This window comes from Mirounga leonina, unplaced genomic scaffold, assembly GCF_011800145.1.
Source record: "Mirounga leonina isolate KUSES-001 unplaced genomic scaffold, KU_Mleo_1.0 Mir_93, whole genome shotgun sequence".
Classification (NCBI taxonomy): domain Eukaryota; kingdom Metazoa; phylum Chordata; class Mammalia; order Carnivora; family Phocidae; genus Mirounga; species Mirounga leonina.
The window spans coordinates 24106823-24122883 of record NW_023270854.1 but is presented as its reverse complement, the minus strand read 5'-3'; the positions used below and the strand labels follow the sequence as shown (position 1 = coordinate 24122883).

The following is a 16061-nucleotide window of genomic DNA, read 5'->3' as shown; positions in this document are numbered from 1 at the left end:
GCATCCAGAGCTGGGGAGACCAACCTGCCTACTGCTGGCAAGTCAGGACCCTTCCTTTCTGCCAGCTCAGCTGTTGTTGGGGGCCATGATCTCGGGCAAACCATTTCCCCTCTCTGGGTCTCAGGGTCCCCAGATAAGGTGGGGGTTAGGCCTACCAGGCTTCAAATGATGGGATTCCATGTGGACAGCAAGGTGGGGGGGCTCTAATGTGTCGCTCCTGGCCAATCCCAGCCTTTGCATCTGTGTGCACTGTTTGTCTTCCCTTAGAATTAACTAACTCGTAGGAATGTTACTGATAATTACCCTTCTCTCTGTTTTTATTGTTACTTGAAGATGCTCACTAAGTATTTGGAGAATGAGGCCTGGCAGATGTCTGCGACTTGGAGGGTCAGATTCAGTATTGGATTGCGCCCAGAGCTGGTTTCTTGTGGGGCCTTGGTGCCTGCTGTGGGCACTGGGCCTGTGCGTTATGGAGCATTCTGCCTCCTCCCCTGGCTCTTCTGGGGCAGGCGCTCAAACCCCTGGCCTGCTCCTGGGAGGAGTGGCTGCTGAGACCTGCACTGTTCACATCCTCAGCAGATGGAGCAGCCTGGGGGCACCAGCCTGAAGCTGCCCAGAGGCAGGGAGGGGGGGCTCCAGAAGCGAGGGTGCAATGGATGGCTCGCTGAGGAGCCCACAGCTGCAGTGTCCAGCACAGCACCCCAAGCAGGAGACATTTAATGACCGCGAGCATCAGGCATCGCTCTAATCCTTCGAGGCCCATCTCAGAGTGCACCTCTTCTTTTTTTTATTTTTTATTTTTTATTTTATTTTTTTAAGATTTTATTTATTTGCGAGAGAGAGAACGAGAGACAGAGAGCATGAGAGGGAGGAGGGTCAGAGGGAGAAGCAGACTCCCTGCCGAGCAGGGAGCCCGATGCGGAACTCGATCCCGGGACTCTGGGATCATGACCTGAGCCGAAGGCAGTCGCTTAACCAACTGAGCCACCCAGGCGCCCTGGAGTGCACCTCTTCTATGCAAAACTCTGTGCAAGCCAAAAAAAGGAAAAAAGGGAGGAAAAGCAACCCCTCCTTAGTCCTCAGCTTGACCGGAACTCTTCTCGGACTCACATAGTTCAGACCAGCTAGCCTATGATTCTCCACTGTCTTGTATTTAATAATTTCAGGGCTTTTTCAGTGGGTTCCCAGAGAGGATATGCTCCCTCCAGGGCTTCATGTCCCCTGCCTGTAGGAGAAGCAAGGGAGCCTCTTACAGAAGTACTGAGGCGGGGTGCGTCCATGGATTTGGCAATGACTCATGTTCACTCCCCACCACCCAGCCGCCCCCGAGCCCTGAGAGGCCTGACTTTTGTGTCCTGCCCACAGCTCCCTCTTCTCTACCCGTTCCGTTGTTCCCAGTATGTGTCTTTTCATTGCGCCACACGCTCAGCTTTTTCTTGCCTCTGCTGGCTTTTTTTTTTTTTAAAGATTTTTATTTATTTATTTGTCAGAGAGAGAGAGAGAGCACAAGCAGGGGGAGCAGCAGAGGGAGAGGGAGAATCAGGCTCCTCACTGAGCAAGGAGCCCGATGTGGGACTCGATCCCAGAACCCTGGGATTATGACCTGAGACAAAGGCAGACGCTTAACGACTGAGCCACCCAGGCGTCCCCTCTGCTGGCTTCTTGATGGAAGTTTCACACGGAGATTTCCTCTCTTGCATCTGCTCTAGGAAGCTACGCTCTCCGCTTCTGCCTGGCAGAATAGTTACTCTGTTGGTGCACTCCAGCATGGCTGTGGTCATTGGGGATTCTCCTGTGAACTTACTACACAGCTCCACAGACTTTAAGGGGCAGTCCCAGGCCAGGCCCCCCAGATGTTTTTGAGTCTCCCCAGTGCCCTCGGGCTTGGTGGCTAAGAGCGAGTCCCATCAGACAGGACGATCCGGGATTGGCCACAGAGCCAGGCCGTGAGTCTGGCATCCGGGCAGCCATCATCTTGGCATGACCACCACTAGCATTTTTTTTTTTTTAAGATTTTTTTATTTATTCATTCCAGACACAGAGATACAGAGAGAGAGAGAGAACATGAGTAGGGGGAGAAGCAGAGGGAGGGGGAGAAGCAGGCCCCCCGCCGAGCAGGGAGCCTGATGTGGGGCTCGATCCCAGGACCCTGGGATCATGACCTGAGCCGAAGGCAGACGCTTAACCATCTGAGCCACCCAGGTGCCTCATCCCACTAGCATTTTAATGGAATGACATATCCATTACACATCCTCTGCATGTTTTATTTTTTTTTTAAGATGTATTTGAGAGACAGTGAGCACGCAGAGGGGGAGGGGCAGAGGGAGAGAGTCTTCAAGCAGACTCCCCGCTGAGCTCAGAGCCTGCCCAGGGTTCTATCCCATGACCCTGAGATCAGGACCTGAGCTGAAACCAGGAGTCAGATGCGTAATCCACGGCACCACCGAGGCGCCCCTGCATATGTATTTTAAAACCTAGTTATTTTTTTTTTTTTAAGATTTTATTTATTTGACAGAGAGAGACAGCGAGAGTAGGAACACAAGCAGGGGGAGTGGGAGAGAGAGGAGCAGGCTTCCTGCTGAGGAGGGAGCCTGATGTGGGGCTCGATCCTGGGATCATGACCCGAGCCGAAGGCAGATGCCCAACGACTGAGCCACCCAGGCGCCCCTTAAAACCTAGTTATAAGGCAGTGTACAATAGCTTATAGTGGTTCTTGTCTCTTTATAGTTAACATTTCTGGCTTATGGGTATTTCTCTTTTCACCCTCTACTATGTCCTAGAGAAAACTTGGAGTCGCTTCGTACCCCTGTAGAGAATTCTTCCTCCTGTGTGTTCTAAAACTGTCATTTAGAGAGCTTAAAGGGGCTAAAGATGACCATGTCCTTCATAACTTGGCTTGACCTCACTTGACATCATCCCTCCAGCTGGAGGTCTTGTTCTCTCCACTGCCATGTCCAGTGAGAACAGAGTGGTGGGTCCAGGCTCAGGTACGGGAGCTCACATCCGTGATGGACACACAGCAGCCTGCAAAACAGAATTCTCCTCCCTGGCAGATCGCCCTGGCTCAGGGCTGGGTAGATGTGCACCTTGTCAGGCTCGAGCTGTATCCAGGGACCAGACGCAGGCTGGGGAATGACCCGGGCAGACAGTCGGTGCATGACCAGGCTGGGGTGCTGCTCGTCGCAGGATGCTGCTGGTTCTCCCTAGAGATGCAGGCCTACCTAGAGCCCTGGGGGATGGTCGGACTGGGGTCCTGGCTCCCACATCCCATTGTTTCCCAGCCCCAGGCCCACGGTCAGAGCAGGCACAGATCTAAAGACTAGCTGGGCTGTGAGTTCATTTGTACTGTGGGCCTCAGCTCCTGGTGACTTTGCTTCTTCTTGCAACCTAGAAATGCAGTGGGACTTCGTGTGTGTGTGCACGCGCCCATGTGTGTGAATAACCAGCATAGCTTGCTCCTTGCTCGCGGTATCAGCATGTTCCCTCATTCTGTAGTTCCTGATCTCATCTTGTCTGATATCTAAAAAGGCTCCTGAGAAACTGCATGTTCAAAGCACAAGTCTGGCTTTTACTTCCGTCAGAGTTCCTTGTTTCTACAACTGCTTCGGGCCCCTCGAATGTTGTCTGCGGGCACCCTTCTCATTCGTTTCCTTTGCTCTAACTTACTGGAACTGGGGAGGGCGGATGTTGTGGTGCCTGGGCAGACAGGGCCTTGTCTCCAGCACTGGCCATGCTCCCGAAGAGTTTTGCCTCCGTCAGATGCTTGTTCCTTTACTGAGGCTCTCACGTGAGAGGCACTGGGGCGTACGGGGAGTCCAAGGCAGTGTTCCTGTCCCCAAAGAAGCAAGGCTAGGGCCCAGGACACGGATCTCCCATGTGTCTTTGCTCTGTCTCTGTCCCAGCTGCTCCCCACAGCCGCCCTCAGGCCGCACTGGTTCTGGCCCCATCAGTCGAGGTCAGGAAAGGGTGGCAGGATGTGAGCAGCTCCCTGCAGCCCTTGCTCTGTGGGCATCTGGGGCCTCTGAAATAAATAGGGTCTGGAGTGGAGAAGAGGAGCCCCACGGGCTCCAAGTGTCCCCGAAGGTGAAGGGTGGGCAGTTCCATGGTTGCTGACTCATCCCTGCTGCCCCGGACTCTGTCCCTGGCCCCTTCTCCCTGCGCCCTGAGCCGGCAGGGGCGGGGGCTGGCGCAGGGCCCGGAGCCTCAAGGGGCCTTGACGGGTGCAGCTCAGAGCGGGTCTAACGCTGGGCTCCCTGGCTCGGGGGCTTTGCTTCTGCTGTTTTTCACTGCAGAGAAATAAGGAGCAGTGTCCTTGGCCAGAGGGACTTCCAAATACCTGCACTGGGACTGGCATTGGCCAGCAGGTGAAAGAGAGTTTTGTCCCCCACCTGCAGTCCGAGGTTTCTTTACTGCTGGCTCCTTCTCTCCCTCTCTTCCCAGGAGGCGAGGAGGACCAAGAGGGCCCGACTTTGCTGAGAGAAGCATCTGTGAGATGCTGAGTGAGAAAGGGGCTGGGACAGCACAGACCTGTGGTGCCACCTAGGGGACAAGTGTCCCCGGTCTTGCGGCTGGTGCACACAGACTCCTCATTGCAAGTCAACCGGATTAATAAAACCCCGGATTCACTTTAAGAATAAAAAATGGGGGGGGAGGGGCACACCTGGCTGGCTCAGTGAGTTAAGCGTCTGCCTTCAGCTCAGGTCATGATCCCCGGGTCCTCGGATTGAGCCCCATGTTGGGATCCCTGCTCAGAGGGAAGTCTGCTTCTCCCTCTGCTCCCCGCACTGCCCCCCCACCCCGTCATTCTCTCTCTCCCTCAAAGGAAAAAAAAAAAAAAAGGGAATAAAAAAAGAGATGAAGAGAAAGGGAAAGGGGAGTCATTGTTCACTTCATGAAAATAATTTCAATTATTTCTCATTTACAAAGGCATTCCTTTTAGAGTACCTTTAAAAATGTATGCTCCCATCCTACATTTTAGTGATAATTGATTTAGTAAAAAATCTACAATTTTTTTCCATGAAGGTAGAAGAGATAGCACTTATTATGTAGAGTGAGGAAAAACTATACAAGAATTGGATCAGTCTTCCGAAAGGCAATGCAGATATCCTTGGTTTTATATATTATTCTCATTCTTATTTAAATTTTTCTTTAAGTCATGAAAATGAAAACCAAGGAGTGTTAATAGAAGGAAAAATTGTTCTTCTCTTGTTTGGATCCATCTAGGGTAGAGGCCACTAATTCTTGATCAAGTCCCACTTAAATGCCAATGACTTAGAGATATGGCTCTGTCCCACACGCCAGACTCCTTCCCCCAGGTGCCCGCCCAGCGTCTCCGCTTGGATGCCTGAACCAAACTACTGAACCTCCCCTGGCCTGCTCCACCTGCAGCTTTCCCATCCCTGTGGCTAAGAAGCCCAGGAATCATCCTTAACTCCTTTCTCTCCCAACCAACAGCCAAGCCAGGAGGAAATCTCAAATTTCCATCTTCAGAATATAAGCAGTGTCTGGCAAGTTCTCACTGCCCTGTTGCTGCCTCTAGGTCTGAGACAGTGCCGTTTCTTGACCTGGATTACCACGGTAGCATCCTGACCGGCCTCCCTGCTTCCCACGTTGTCCCTCCACAGTTCATTTCAACAGGGCAGACCGAGGCATCCTTCTTATAAGTCAGGTGATGTCTCTCTTTGACTCAAAAGCCTGCAGTGGGTCCATTTTACTCAGAATAAAAGCCAAAGTCCCTACAATGGCTTCTCAGGCCCCACATGATATGCACCCAGGTACTTCTCTGGCTCATCTCCAACCCTTCTCCATCTTGCTCCCTCTGCTCCAGTCACACTGGCTCTTTGCACACCAAGTGCACTCCTGCTTTAGGACCTACTCTCCTCCCAGATTCTGCATGGCCAATGATCACCTCCTTTAAGTATTTGCTCAACTGTCAGGAGAGTGAGGTGTCTACCCTGACCAAATCCAACAATCCATACTGAAACAGTATTTGCTCAGTTTTCTTGAACTTGAGGTGGTCATTGACATGTACTTTGGTTAATTAAAAGTAGGGCGCCTCTATGTCAGTTTACACTTGTTGCCCCAGGGTTCTAGTAATAGCATCCCCTTCTCTTCCCAATAATCAATATATCATTTATTAGTATCAAGACTAAGTTCAATAATTTGCTCCTTGGACATTTATCTCAGAATGGATTACGAACATCACTTAACAAAGTTAAACTGGTTTTCAAATTTAAAAGAATAATACAAGACAATTCAACTACACCAAGAAATAAACAATTCAACTTAAAAAACGGGAGAGGGACTTAAAATAAGACATTTCTTCAAAAAAAGATGTAGGAATGGCCAATACGCACGGGCAAAGATGCTCGACATCGCTGATCATTAAGGAAATGCGACTCAAAACCACAGTGCGGTACCCCTCACGCCCATGAGGATGGCTAGTCTAAAAAACAAACAGAAAATAGCAAGTATCAGTGCAGGATGTGGAAAAATTGGAACCCCTTGTACAAGGTTGATGAGAGTGTAAAATGGCACAGCTGCTATGGAAAACTGGCAAGTCCTAGAAATATTACAATCAGAGTTACCGTAGGATCCAGCAATTCCACTTTCGGGTACATGCCCAAAAGAACTGAAAGCAGGGCCGTGAATAGATAATTGTCCCCCCTTGTTTATAGTAGAATTCTTCACAAAAGCAACCCAAGTGTCCACGGATGGATGGAAGGATAAACAAACGCGGTCTATACATACAATGGGATATTCTTCTGTCTTAGAAAAGAAGGCAGTGCTGACATGTGATAGGACATGGGTGAACCCTGAGGGCTCGATGCTGGGTGAGATAATCCAGGCACAGGATAGCTCCTGTATGATTCGCTTTCTGTGAGGGGCCTGGAGTGGTCAGATTCTTAGTGGCAGGAAGGAGAATGGTGCTTGCCGGCGTGGGGGTGGGGGGCAGCAGGGAGGGGGGCAGGAGAGTCCGTGTTGAACGGGGGCAATGTCTCAGCTCTGCAAGACAGAGTCCCGGAGATGGAGGCGACCGGCAGTTGCACAACAGTGGGAAATGTATTTAAGCCACTTAAAAATGGTGAAGATGGTAAATTTTATGGTATGTGTATTTTTCCTCAATTAAAAGATTTTTAAAAATCCAAGAAATGACAGGAAAGGATCAGCTGAAGTTAAAGCAGTATTTATTCCATTTTTCTTGCAATCATATTAATCTAAGGCATACGTGGTAATTACATGGCAAGAGAATACAATTTCTTTTAAGGCCTCTGTAGTTGGATTTTTGTGCAGAAATACATCTTTGCCTCATTATCCCTTAATCACACTCAGACACTTGCAGTAGAGGGCACGTCTGGTTTTGCAGCTGCTCCGAAGGCCACCTGCTTTGCTGTGGCCTGACCCAGCACAGTACGAGGGGACCTCGCTGGGCCCCCTGCCCCTCAGGCCATGCTCTCGATGATAACGGCAATGCCTTGGCCACCTCCAATGCAAGCTGATCCAACAGCGTATTTCCCGCCCCGACGCCTAGAAGAGAAAGCAGTGGCTGAAATCTACTCAAATAAAAAACGGAGCTAATTAGAAAATTAACGACACAGAAGTAATAATGGTCACATCTGCATTATTCATTCTCATTCAGCTCAGCGTCTCAATCTTTTCCCCAATCCTCAATCTTGGTTTATAGTCACAACACAAGGAATTCAGAAAACTGAATATATTTATTAAGAGAAAGTAGTAACACAGAAGAGAGAGGCTGAAACAGATCTAGAAGCTGAGGTGTGTTGTGAGAAAGGAGAGAGGCCAGGTTGTCATGGGGATAAAAAGGAAGCTGAAGAAGGGGGAGTGAGCGGCCAGCCTCTTTGATTTTTATATAGATTCCGATTTTCATGGCACCTTAGTGGAACTGCAGTCAGTGAAGTTTGCCCATGTGAACGGGTAGGTGATTTGGAAGCATTTCATGTCCCTTTCATAAAAATTAGACTCCTCTAGACCACGGTCTATTCTCGCTCCTCAATCCGAGAGAAAAGCACCTGGGAACTTTTTGGCGCACATCACTCATTTCAACTCCGTGAATTATTAAATGAAGGGCGCCTGGGTGGCTCAGTCAGTTAAGCCTCTGCCTTCAGCTCAGGTCATGATCCCGGGGTCCTGGGATCGAGTCCCACGTCGGGCTCCCTGCTCAGCGGGGAGTCCGCTTCTCCCTCTCCCTCTGCCTGCCACTCCCCCTGCTTGTGTTCTCTGTCAAATAAATAAATAAAATCTTAAATTAAAAAAAAAAATGGGGCGCGTGGGTGGCTCAGATGGTTAAGCGTCTGCCTTCGGCTCAGGTCATGATCCCAGGGTCCTGGGATCGAGTCCCGCATCGGGCTCCCTGCTGGGCGGGGAGCCTGCTTCTCCCTCTGTTTCTCTCTCTCTTTCTATCATGAATAAATAAATAAAATCTTAAAAAAAAAAAAAAAGAAATGAAATGAATTCCATTTACCTTAACCTAATAGGAGCCAGAGTGACTTTTCTGGCCTGACGTATTTGGTTTTGTTTGCTTCTTCCTAATAGAGCAAAATGGTCCAAAATACACTGTACCAGAAGGAGGAGCTCTTGTATCAAAACTGAGAAGTATCAGACACGCAGAAGGGCTCTTCTGGAACCCGGGCACAAGTGACGGAAACACTTAGCTCAGACCCAAACTAGCAGTTTGCTCAGGTTTCTTAAATGACAGCATCCAGCTCAGAATCCTCCCAATATTTTGTTTGTTCTCCTAAAGAATTGTATCTCGGGGCGCCTGGGTGGCTCAGTCGTTAAGCGTCTGCCTTCCGCTCAGGTCATGATCCCAGGGTGCTGGGATCGAGCCCCACATTGGGCTCCCTGTTCCCTCTCTCGCTGTCTCTCTCTGTCAAATAAATAAATAAAATCTTAAAAAAAATAAAATAAAGAACCGTATCTCACTCTTGTCGCTGGCACTGGAGCGTAAGCACACCACGACGACCGAAGTCCTCAGTAGGGCTGACTGCTGTGCACCAGTGCCAGGTGGTGGGAGGGGGTGGGGATGGGGCAGGAGGGGGAGGAGGCAGGCAGTCCTGGCGGCAGGGGGACAGTGCTGGGGAGGGGCCAGAGGCTCAGTGAGCACACGGCAAACACGAGGAAGCGTGCACATCCCAAGTGCAACTCCATAGCAAGTCAACCGAGTCATCTATAAGGTCAGCCCAAAAGGGGTGCCCCCAAGTAACTTGTTCCTGGTGAGAAGCAGTACAGGGGGATATGAGGAAGAATGGAAAATGCTGGACTGTTCTGAGGAAACCCAAATCCATGCGTTTTTACCCAAGATGGCAAATATGAAATGCAACAATTTCTAGTAAATACCTTAACTCGTGAACCAGGTGCGCCGTAATTCTTGTTCCAGATCCTCCCAGGGGATGACCCAAAGCAATGGCTCCACCATTCACATTGGTTTTACTTCGGTCAAGATCCAAACTCTTCTCGACTGCTAAGTATTGAGGAGCGAAAGCTTCATTCACCTAAAAATCATCAAAACACAGATAAAAATCCTTGTTCATAAGTTGATTTTTACTGAGAATTGTCCAGTCCTACTGATGACTACTTTTGCTCTTTTTCTCCTATTTAAACTACCTGATGATGTTATTTCAATTTATCTTCAACCACTCTTTGTAAAGATAACAGGTTTGAAAATGGGTGTATTTAAGTCAACTGCATCCCTTGGAGAAAAGAAATCCTCAGCAATGTTATAAATGGGTACCTAGTAGAGACAGTGGGAGGTGGCCTACGGGTTCTGGAGCCAGAGGGATGGCTCAAATCTTGGCTGTATGCACGTTCTTTAAGCTCTTGACACTCGAGGTTCCTTCAATAGTAAAATGTGACTGTAGTACATCCTAGGAGTTATTGTCAAGGTTAAATGAAATCATGGGTATTAAGTGTCCGGTGTATTTCCCGACACATACCAACCATTCAGTAGATGGTTGCTCCTAGTATTATTATTATTATTAATATTATTATTATTATTACTACTACTACTATTATTATTTCCCAGTACTACTAGCCTTTCTTCTAAGAAGAAACTGACACACAACCAAGGATAAACCTTCAGAACCAGATACATAGAGGAATGGTTACCGTGCTGAAATTTGGCAGATCTGAAAAGTATCATATTGTATTTACTTAACAAGGTTGGCTATGAGAATTACCTTCCTTCAAGTTCATAGCACTATAGTTTCATATGATCTTAGCTAGAAAATTTTATAGGTAAGAAAATTGATTTTTTTTTTTTATGATTTTATTTATTTATTCGAGAGAGAGAGAGCACGAGAGGGGAGAGGGTCAGAAGGAGAAGCAGACTCCCCACTGAGCTGGGAGCCCGATGCGGGACTCCGGGACCGTGACCCAAGCCAAAGGCAGCCACCCAACCAACTGAGCCATCCAGGCACCCAAGAAAACTGATGTTAAGAAAGGTAACTTTTACAGAGTCGAGATCAAAATCCAGCCTTGTGTTCTTTCCTACTGTATTTTGTGTTTTTCCAAGATGGTGCTTTGTTTGTCCTTAGGTCCTACATTATTTTTCCATTTTATATGGTCATGTTTAAGGCGGTACTAAGAGACCTGGAATATGAACTAGCAAAACTAGGTTTTTGAACTGAGGAAAAACTACCACACGGTAATCAAAAGTCCCAAAGACAATCATATCAAGGTACTGAGAGCTATGTCCTTGAGTACATACACATCTATAAATGATTATGAACAGCTTTGCAGAGCTGACATATTTAAACAGAGTTTTAAGTGTGAAATCTAGAGTCAGAAATTCAGGGACATTATTTGCTAATATAAGTATGATAATTAGGCAGCCCCTTTGAGGGTCTAAGCATGGAAGAAGAGCTATAAGGATAAGCTGTCTGTCTAAAACCATGGTTTCCTGGGGGCGCCTGGGTGGCTCAGTCATTAAGCGTCTGCCTTCGGCTCAGGTCATGATCCCAGGGTCCTGGGATCGAGCCCCGCATCGGGCTCCCTGCTCAGCGGGAAGCCTGCTTCTCCCTCTCCCCTTGCTTATGTTCCCTCTCTTGTTGCCTGTCTCTCTCTCTCTCTGTGTCAAAATAAATAAATAAAATCTTTAAAAAATAAAACCATGGTTTCCTCTTTGAGAGATTACCACAGAGGAGATCACACCTGTGCCGAGTGAGAAGCCCCCTTCTCTACCAATTTAAATAAAGAGATTTCCTTTGTTATATTAGTGATTTCCCAATGTCAAGTAGCATTATGTTTAATTATGTAAAATTTTTAAATCGTCCCCAAATGTAAAATGTATATTATTTATTTCTCACCCACCTTATATAATATTCAATTCAATTCAACAAGCACATAGGTAGTCTAAAATGCAATATTCTTATAAGGTTCTAAAAAGTTTCGAGGAATTCATATTTTAGCAGGAGAAATCAGACTGTTTTAATTCTTCGAATATACATGAAGCATTTTAATCAGGTAGAGAAAAGTACTGACCCACAGCACGTAACAAAATTAATACTTAGATGCACATCATTTGGAAAGGCACGGAAACAAAAAAAAAGCTGCAAAATACCAAATTAAAGCCATTTATGCTATAGAAATGGCTTATTCATGTAAAATAGTGTAACACTTACCTCTACCAAATCCATGTCCTTCAGACTCTGTCCTGTTTTCTTCAGTACCCCATTGATGGCAGGGACAGGACCTATATAAGAACAAAATCAGTTTCATCTTATATTAAGTATCAAATTTCTCCTTCCTTACTAAACAGGTAAGGAAGAAATAATGTAACAGTTATTAGTAGCCACAAATCTTACTACCTTGATAGCACATTATTCAAAGATGTGACAATAAAAAAACAGAAAACAGCCAAAGTGAAAAGCTGGTTGTGCAAAATTGTAAATGAGCGGCTCACATGGAAAGTTCTACCGGAAATGTAAGAGTTCAGAGAGCCAAAGGAGTCCTCCATGGGGTTTTGCAGTCATTTACAGATCATGCTTCATACCAAAAATCAAGTCAGACTGAGGGCTCTCCTGGGACACAAATCACATGCATTCCTAGTAGAGAAGTGGCTGTGGCCACTTTCTAAATTTTCAGGTCCATCGGGACAAAAGGCAGCAGCATCTCCACATGGGCACAGCGAGGCAGGAAGCCACAAGGCACTTCAGGGAAAAGATACCGGAAGCAAAGAAGTGTTTATGGTGACAATGGTAGGCAGATTTTAAACAAAACAAAACCCCCACTGCAGAAATGCAAATCTACCTAATAAGACTTCCGAAACTTCAGCTCCCAACTTACTGATGATCACCGATGACAGTTTAATGCTGCTCAAAATTTTTAAGTATATTGGTATTTTTTCCCAAAAGGTAAAAAAACTGGCTGAAGATTATCTACTTCACTATCTATTCTTAGAGAATGAAATTGCCATAAATGTCTAAAAAATATATGTGTTACTTTCTACTGAATTTAAGTAGTCAAATATTCTGCAACAAGTTTCAAAAATATGCCTAAAGTAATAGGGGAAATCGGTCTTTACAAGAAAAGCATAATGCAATCTAAATACAATGTACTTTGTCACCTAGTTAAAATGTTCTTTGGACAACAGTCTGCTTACTGGTGGAGGGCATCCAGTTAGCCCTTTTCAATCTGGCTACCGATTTAACATAGAACCTAGTTCCAGATTCTCTTTGTATGTCTAAGGCACAAAAATAGGATAGAGAGTCAACAGCAGAGCATCGGTTAGTTGGCATGGTCAGGGGATGAAGTATCCTATAGGGATCGAAGTATCCTACAGGGATCAAAAATACACAGAATTAAAAGCCGAGGGTGTCAACTACACTCTACACAACTCCTTGTCTTCATATCCATAGTACGCATGACTCAAGGGCATTCTTGTTAACTTAGAATCGTTACAGTCAATTGTTACAATACACTGGGCCACAACCTGAGTTTTAAAGGATTGTTCCCATAACATTTTTACTGGGACTCAGAAAGTTATAGTATTTTTGTTGGGAAAAGGAGACCTCATTTCTAGTCCTACCACTAATAGCTATGTGAGCTTGGGTTGGGCTTAAGCTTCTCATCAGAAGTGGCTTGAACTGATTTTTAACCATTGGAATCCTTTCTACAAATAAAGCCCAGTAAAAGATAAAACCAGAGCTGCTACAGCTGCAGAGGTTTGAAGTTTCACCCACCACTGCCACCACTGGGGAGTTCCAGGGAGCGCTGTCTTTCCATTTGCGTCCTTCCTGGGAGCCATTACTAGTCTCAAGTCCCAGCTTTCCTCCCTTTTCTGGGTCAGCAGTCACTCTTGCAAGGCTAAGGATTGCTTGCTGTTGGATAACTACATAACCAAGGAAACTATTCTTAGAAATTGGATTGATGAATCAATCCCCACCACTCAACAACCACTCTCCCTTGTTTTCATTTGGGGCACTCCATGTAGTTACCTTGTTTAATCCTATACAACAACCGACAGACAGCTGTCTAGGTGAAGGGACATCTGACACTGAGACATTTGGCATTTATGGCTCTGTTCAACCCTGAGGGAAAAAAAAAAAAACAATCCTTCCACCACAGTGGTGTTCACTGTACTACAGGGCCAACATCCAGACCCTGGAAGAGAAGGAAGGAAAGCTACATTTTCTTTGCTCACTATGTTAATGTATCAGAACCTATTCAGCGAGGTTAAACTGAAAGAGAACTATAAAATAACTACTTACCTATATCAGATAAATTTGATTGATCATCAAAACCATCCAAATACACTTAAAAAAACCCCATATTCTCCAGGCTTTACCCTGGAGCTACTGAAACAAAATCTTTTGGGGTGGGGTGATGGGTAGATTCTGATGATCATTTGGGGTCTGGGAAACCACTGTTCTAGACACTGAAGTGATAAATGCCCTACCAATAGACAGACGTTTAATTTTTTAAGCTACCTTCCGTCTCTAAAACAAAAGCCATGTTTTACCAATAGCGAGTAGCTAAAAGCTAATAAGCTTTTAAGGCTGAAACACAGAAAAAATTGACTTTTAACGGATGGTTACATAGCTTGCAGTTTTGGTTAAAGTAATCTCAAACACAGTGAAAGTAACACAGTATGGACATGGCAGCAAATATGGTTGGGTATTAACTTAGTCCCAAATGAGCACACGTGGTATTACTTGAGGAGAACCTTGAGGCGTACACTGAAGGATCTCTGAGAACACAGGTCAGCAACAGGTCATCTCCCTTCTACCTTGGGACCTACTTCAAAACCCAATAAGTTAGTTGGAAAAGGCCTAACTAAGCTCATAGAAAAATCTCTAGACCCATCGAGAATCTGAATCTAGCCCTAGGGTATGCTTTTCTTTGGGGTATGAGGGTATAGGTGGGATAGGATAAAACCTCTCGGCACTAATATTTTTGTGAGACTCCTCATCAATTCTGTTTCCTGGAGAATGATGACAGAAATTATTAAAATTCAGCATCATCTGAGGTTCTTAGGAGTGCAACCAGCAAAAAGCTCTTTGTTCTAATTCATATTTTTCAAGCCAAGAAAGACTAGCCCTTGAACAACACAAGTTTGAACTGAACAGGTCCACTTACATGCAGATTTTCTTGATAAATACAGTACAGTACTATAAATGTATTTTCTTACAGTTTTCTTAATAACATTTCCTTTTCTCCAGTTTACTGTAAGAATATAGTACATATATAACATACAAAATATGTGTTAAAAGCTTATGTTATGGGTAGGGCTTCTGGGCAACAGTAGGCTATCAGTAGTTATGTTTTGGGGGAAGCAACAGTTATACTTGGATTTCAACTGCATGACGGTTGGCACCCCTAGCCTCCATGTTGTTCAAGGGTCAATTATACACATTTGTAGGGAGTTCTCCTGCTAATCTTTGCCAATCGAGATACACTATAATTCTTCATTTTCCTATTATGCCGCAGCTGAGCCAGGTGGGCATGACTGACTTCCGGGACAACACGGTAAGAAGAGCACTTGAATTAGAGAGGCCCGGTTCCCCTTCTGCCTCCATCACTTACTTGTCTGGAACTTGACAAGTCAACCTCCTTAAGCCTCCATTTTCTCCTTCACAAAGGGGTTGTGGGAAAGGGAAATGAGACACACCAGACCCCGCACGCAGAACACCCAGCATTCAGCCATCTCTGTTTGGCCCCAGGATCTCTCCTTGCCTGTTCTCTCATCTGGTCAGCACCTTGTAACTCTTCTGTTATACACTGGGGTCCAGTTTTAAATATCTCAAATGGACAGTGAGACGCGATTACTACCCACGAGCAGTTTACACGGTCTTGGTTTTCCTATTGTGCCGGGCACAGGTTTTCTAGATTTGCTTAAATGACTGATTACCAGTTTCCTTTTCCCCACAAGTGACCTTGATTTGGCTACCATTTCAGGTATCTGAAGGCCAAAGATTTCTCTCTAGAAACTAACAGAACCAGTTTGTTTCACTACAAACTTACCAATACCCATGATAGAAGGATCACATCCGGACACAAAGTAGCCCACAATTCTTGCCAGTGGTGTGAAGTTATGTTTTTTAACAGCATCTTCACTAGCTATTATAACAGCTCCAGCACCATCAGATACCCCCTGGGAAACAAAAACAGAAGATTAACTAGAGGGCAGAAGGCCCCAGTTAATCAAGGTTTGGATTAATGGGGGTAGAGTTAGGACTGTGGTAGTGCGGAAGAAGCAGCGCCGCCGTCTGGGCTACCACCAATGCCGGTATTGCTCCGGTGGGTCAGACGCTGTTTGAGGCACAGGGTCCAGCCTCACCAAGGGAAACCAGGAAATAATGTCCAGGAAAAGCTTATGTCCAGATGTGGGGCGATGTAAGAAATCTGATGAGTTGTATGCATCAGAAAAACCAACCAACCAAACCCTGAAAACTGAAATAATAACCAAGTAGATTTCCTTCTAGATTCCTCATAATATTCAGAACAGACTAAGAAACTGGAAGAGTATTATATGGGAGTTAAAATATTTTGTTTGGCTGAGGGTTGTTGGAGTGGGGGGTGGGGTGGGAGGGATGGGGTGACTG

At 46.0% G+C, this 16061-nt stretch overlaps 1 protein-coding gene across 1 annotated transcript in view; it reads right to left on the bottom strand.

Annotated features, from left to right (window-relative positions):
* Nucleotides 1-7170: 7170 nt before the first annotated feature.
* Nucleotides 7171-16061, bottom strand: part of ACAA2 (acetyl-CoA acyltransferase 2) — a 33477-nt gene continuing 24586 nt past the window's right edge. Inside the window, exons 7-10 of the mRNA XM_034996261.1 lie at nucleotides 15481-15610; nucleotides 11640-11710; nucleotides 9358-9512; nucleotides 7171-7527 (exon numbers count right to left, since the gene is read on the bottom strand). Of these exons, the coding sequence (XP_034852152.1) occupies nucleotides 7443-7527; nucleotides 9358-9512; nucleotides 11640-11710; nucleotides 15481-15610 (441 nt within the window). The 3' untranslated portion in view covers nucleotides 7171-7442. The remainder of the gene's footprint in view (nucleotides 7528-9357; nucleotides 9513-11639; nucleotides 11711-15480; nucleotides 15611-16061) is intronic.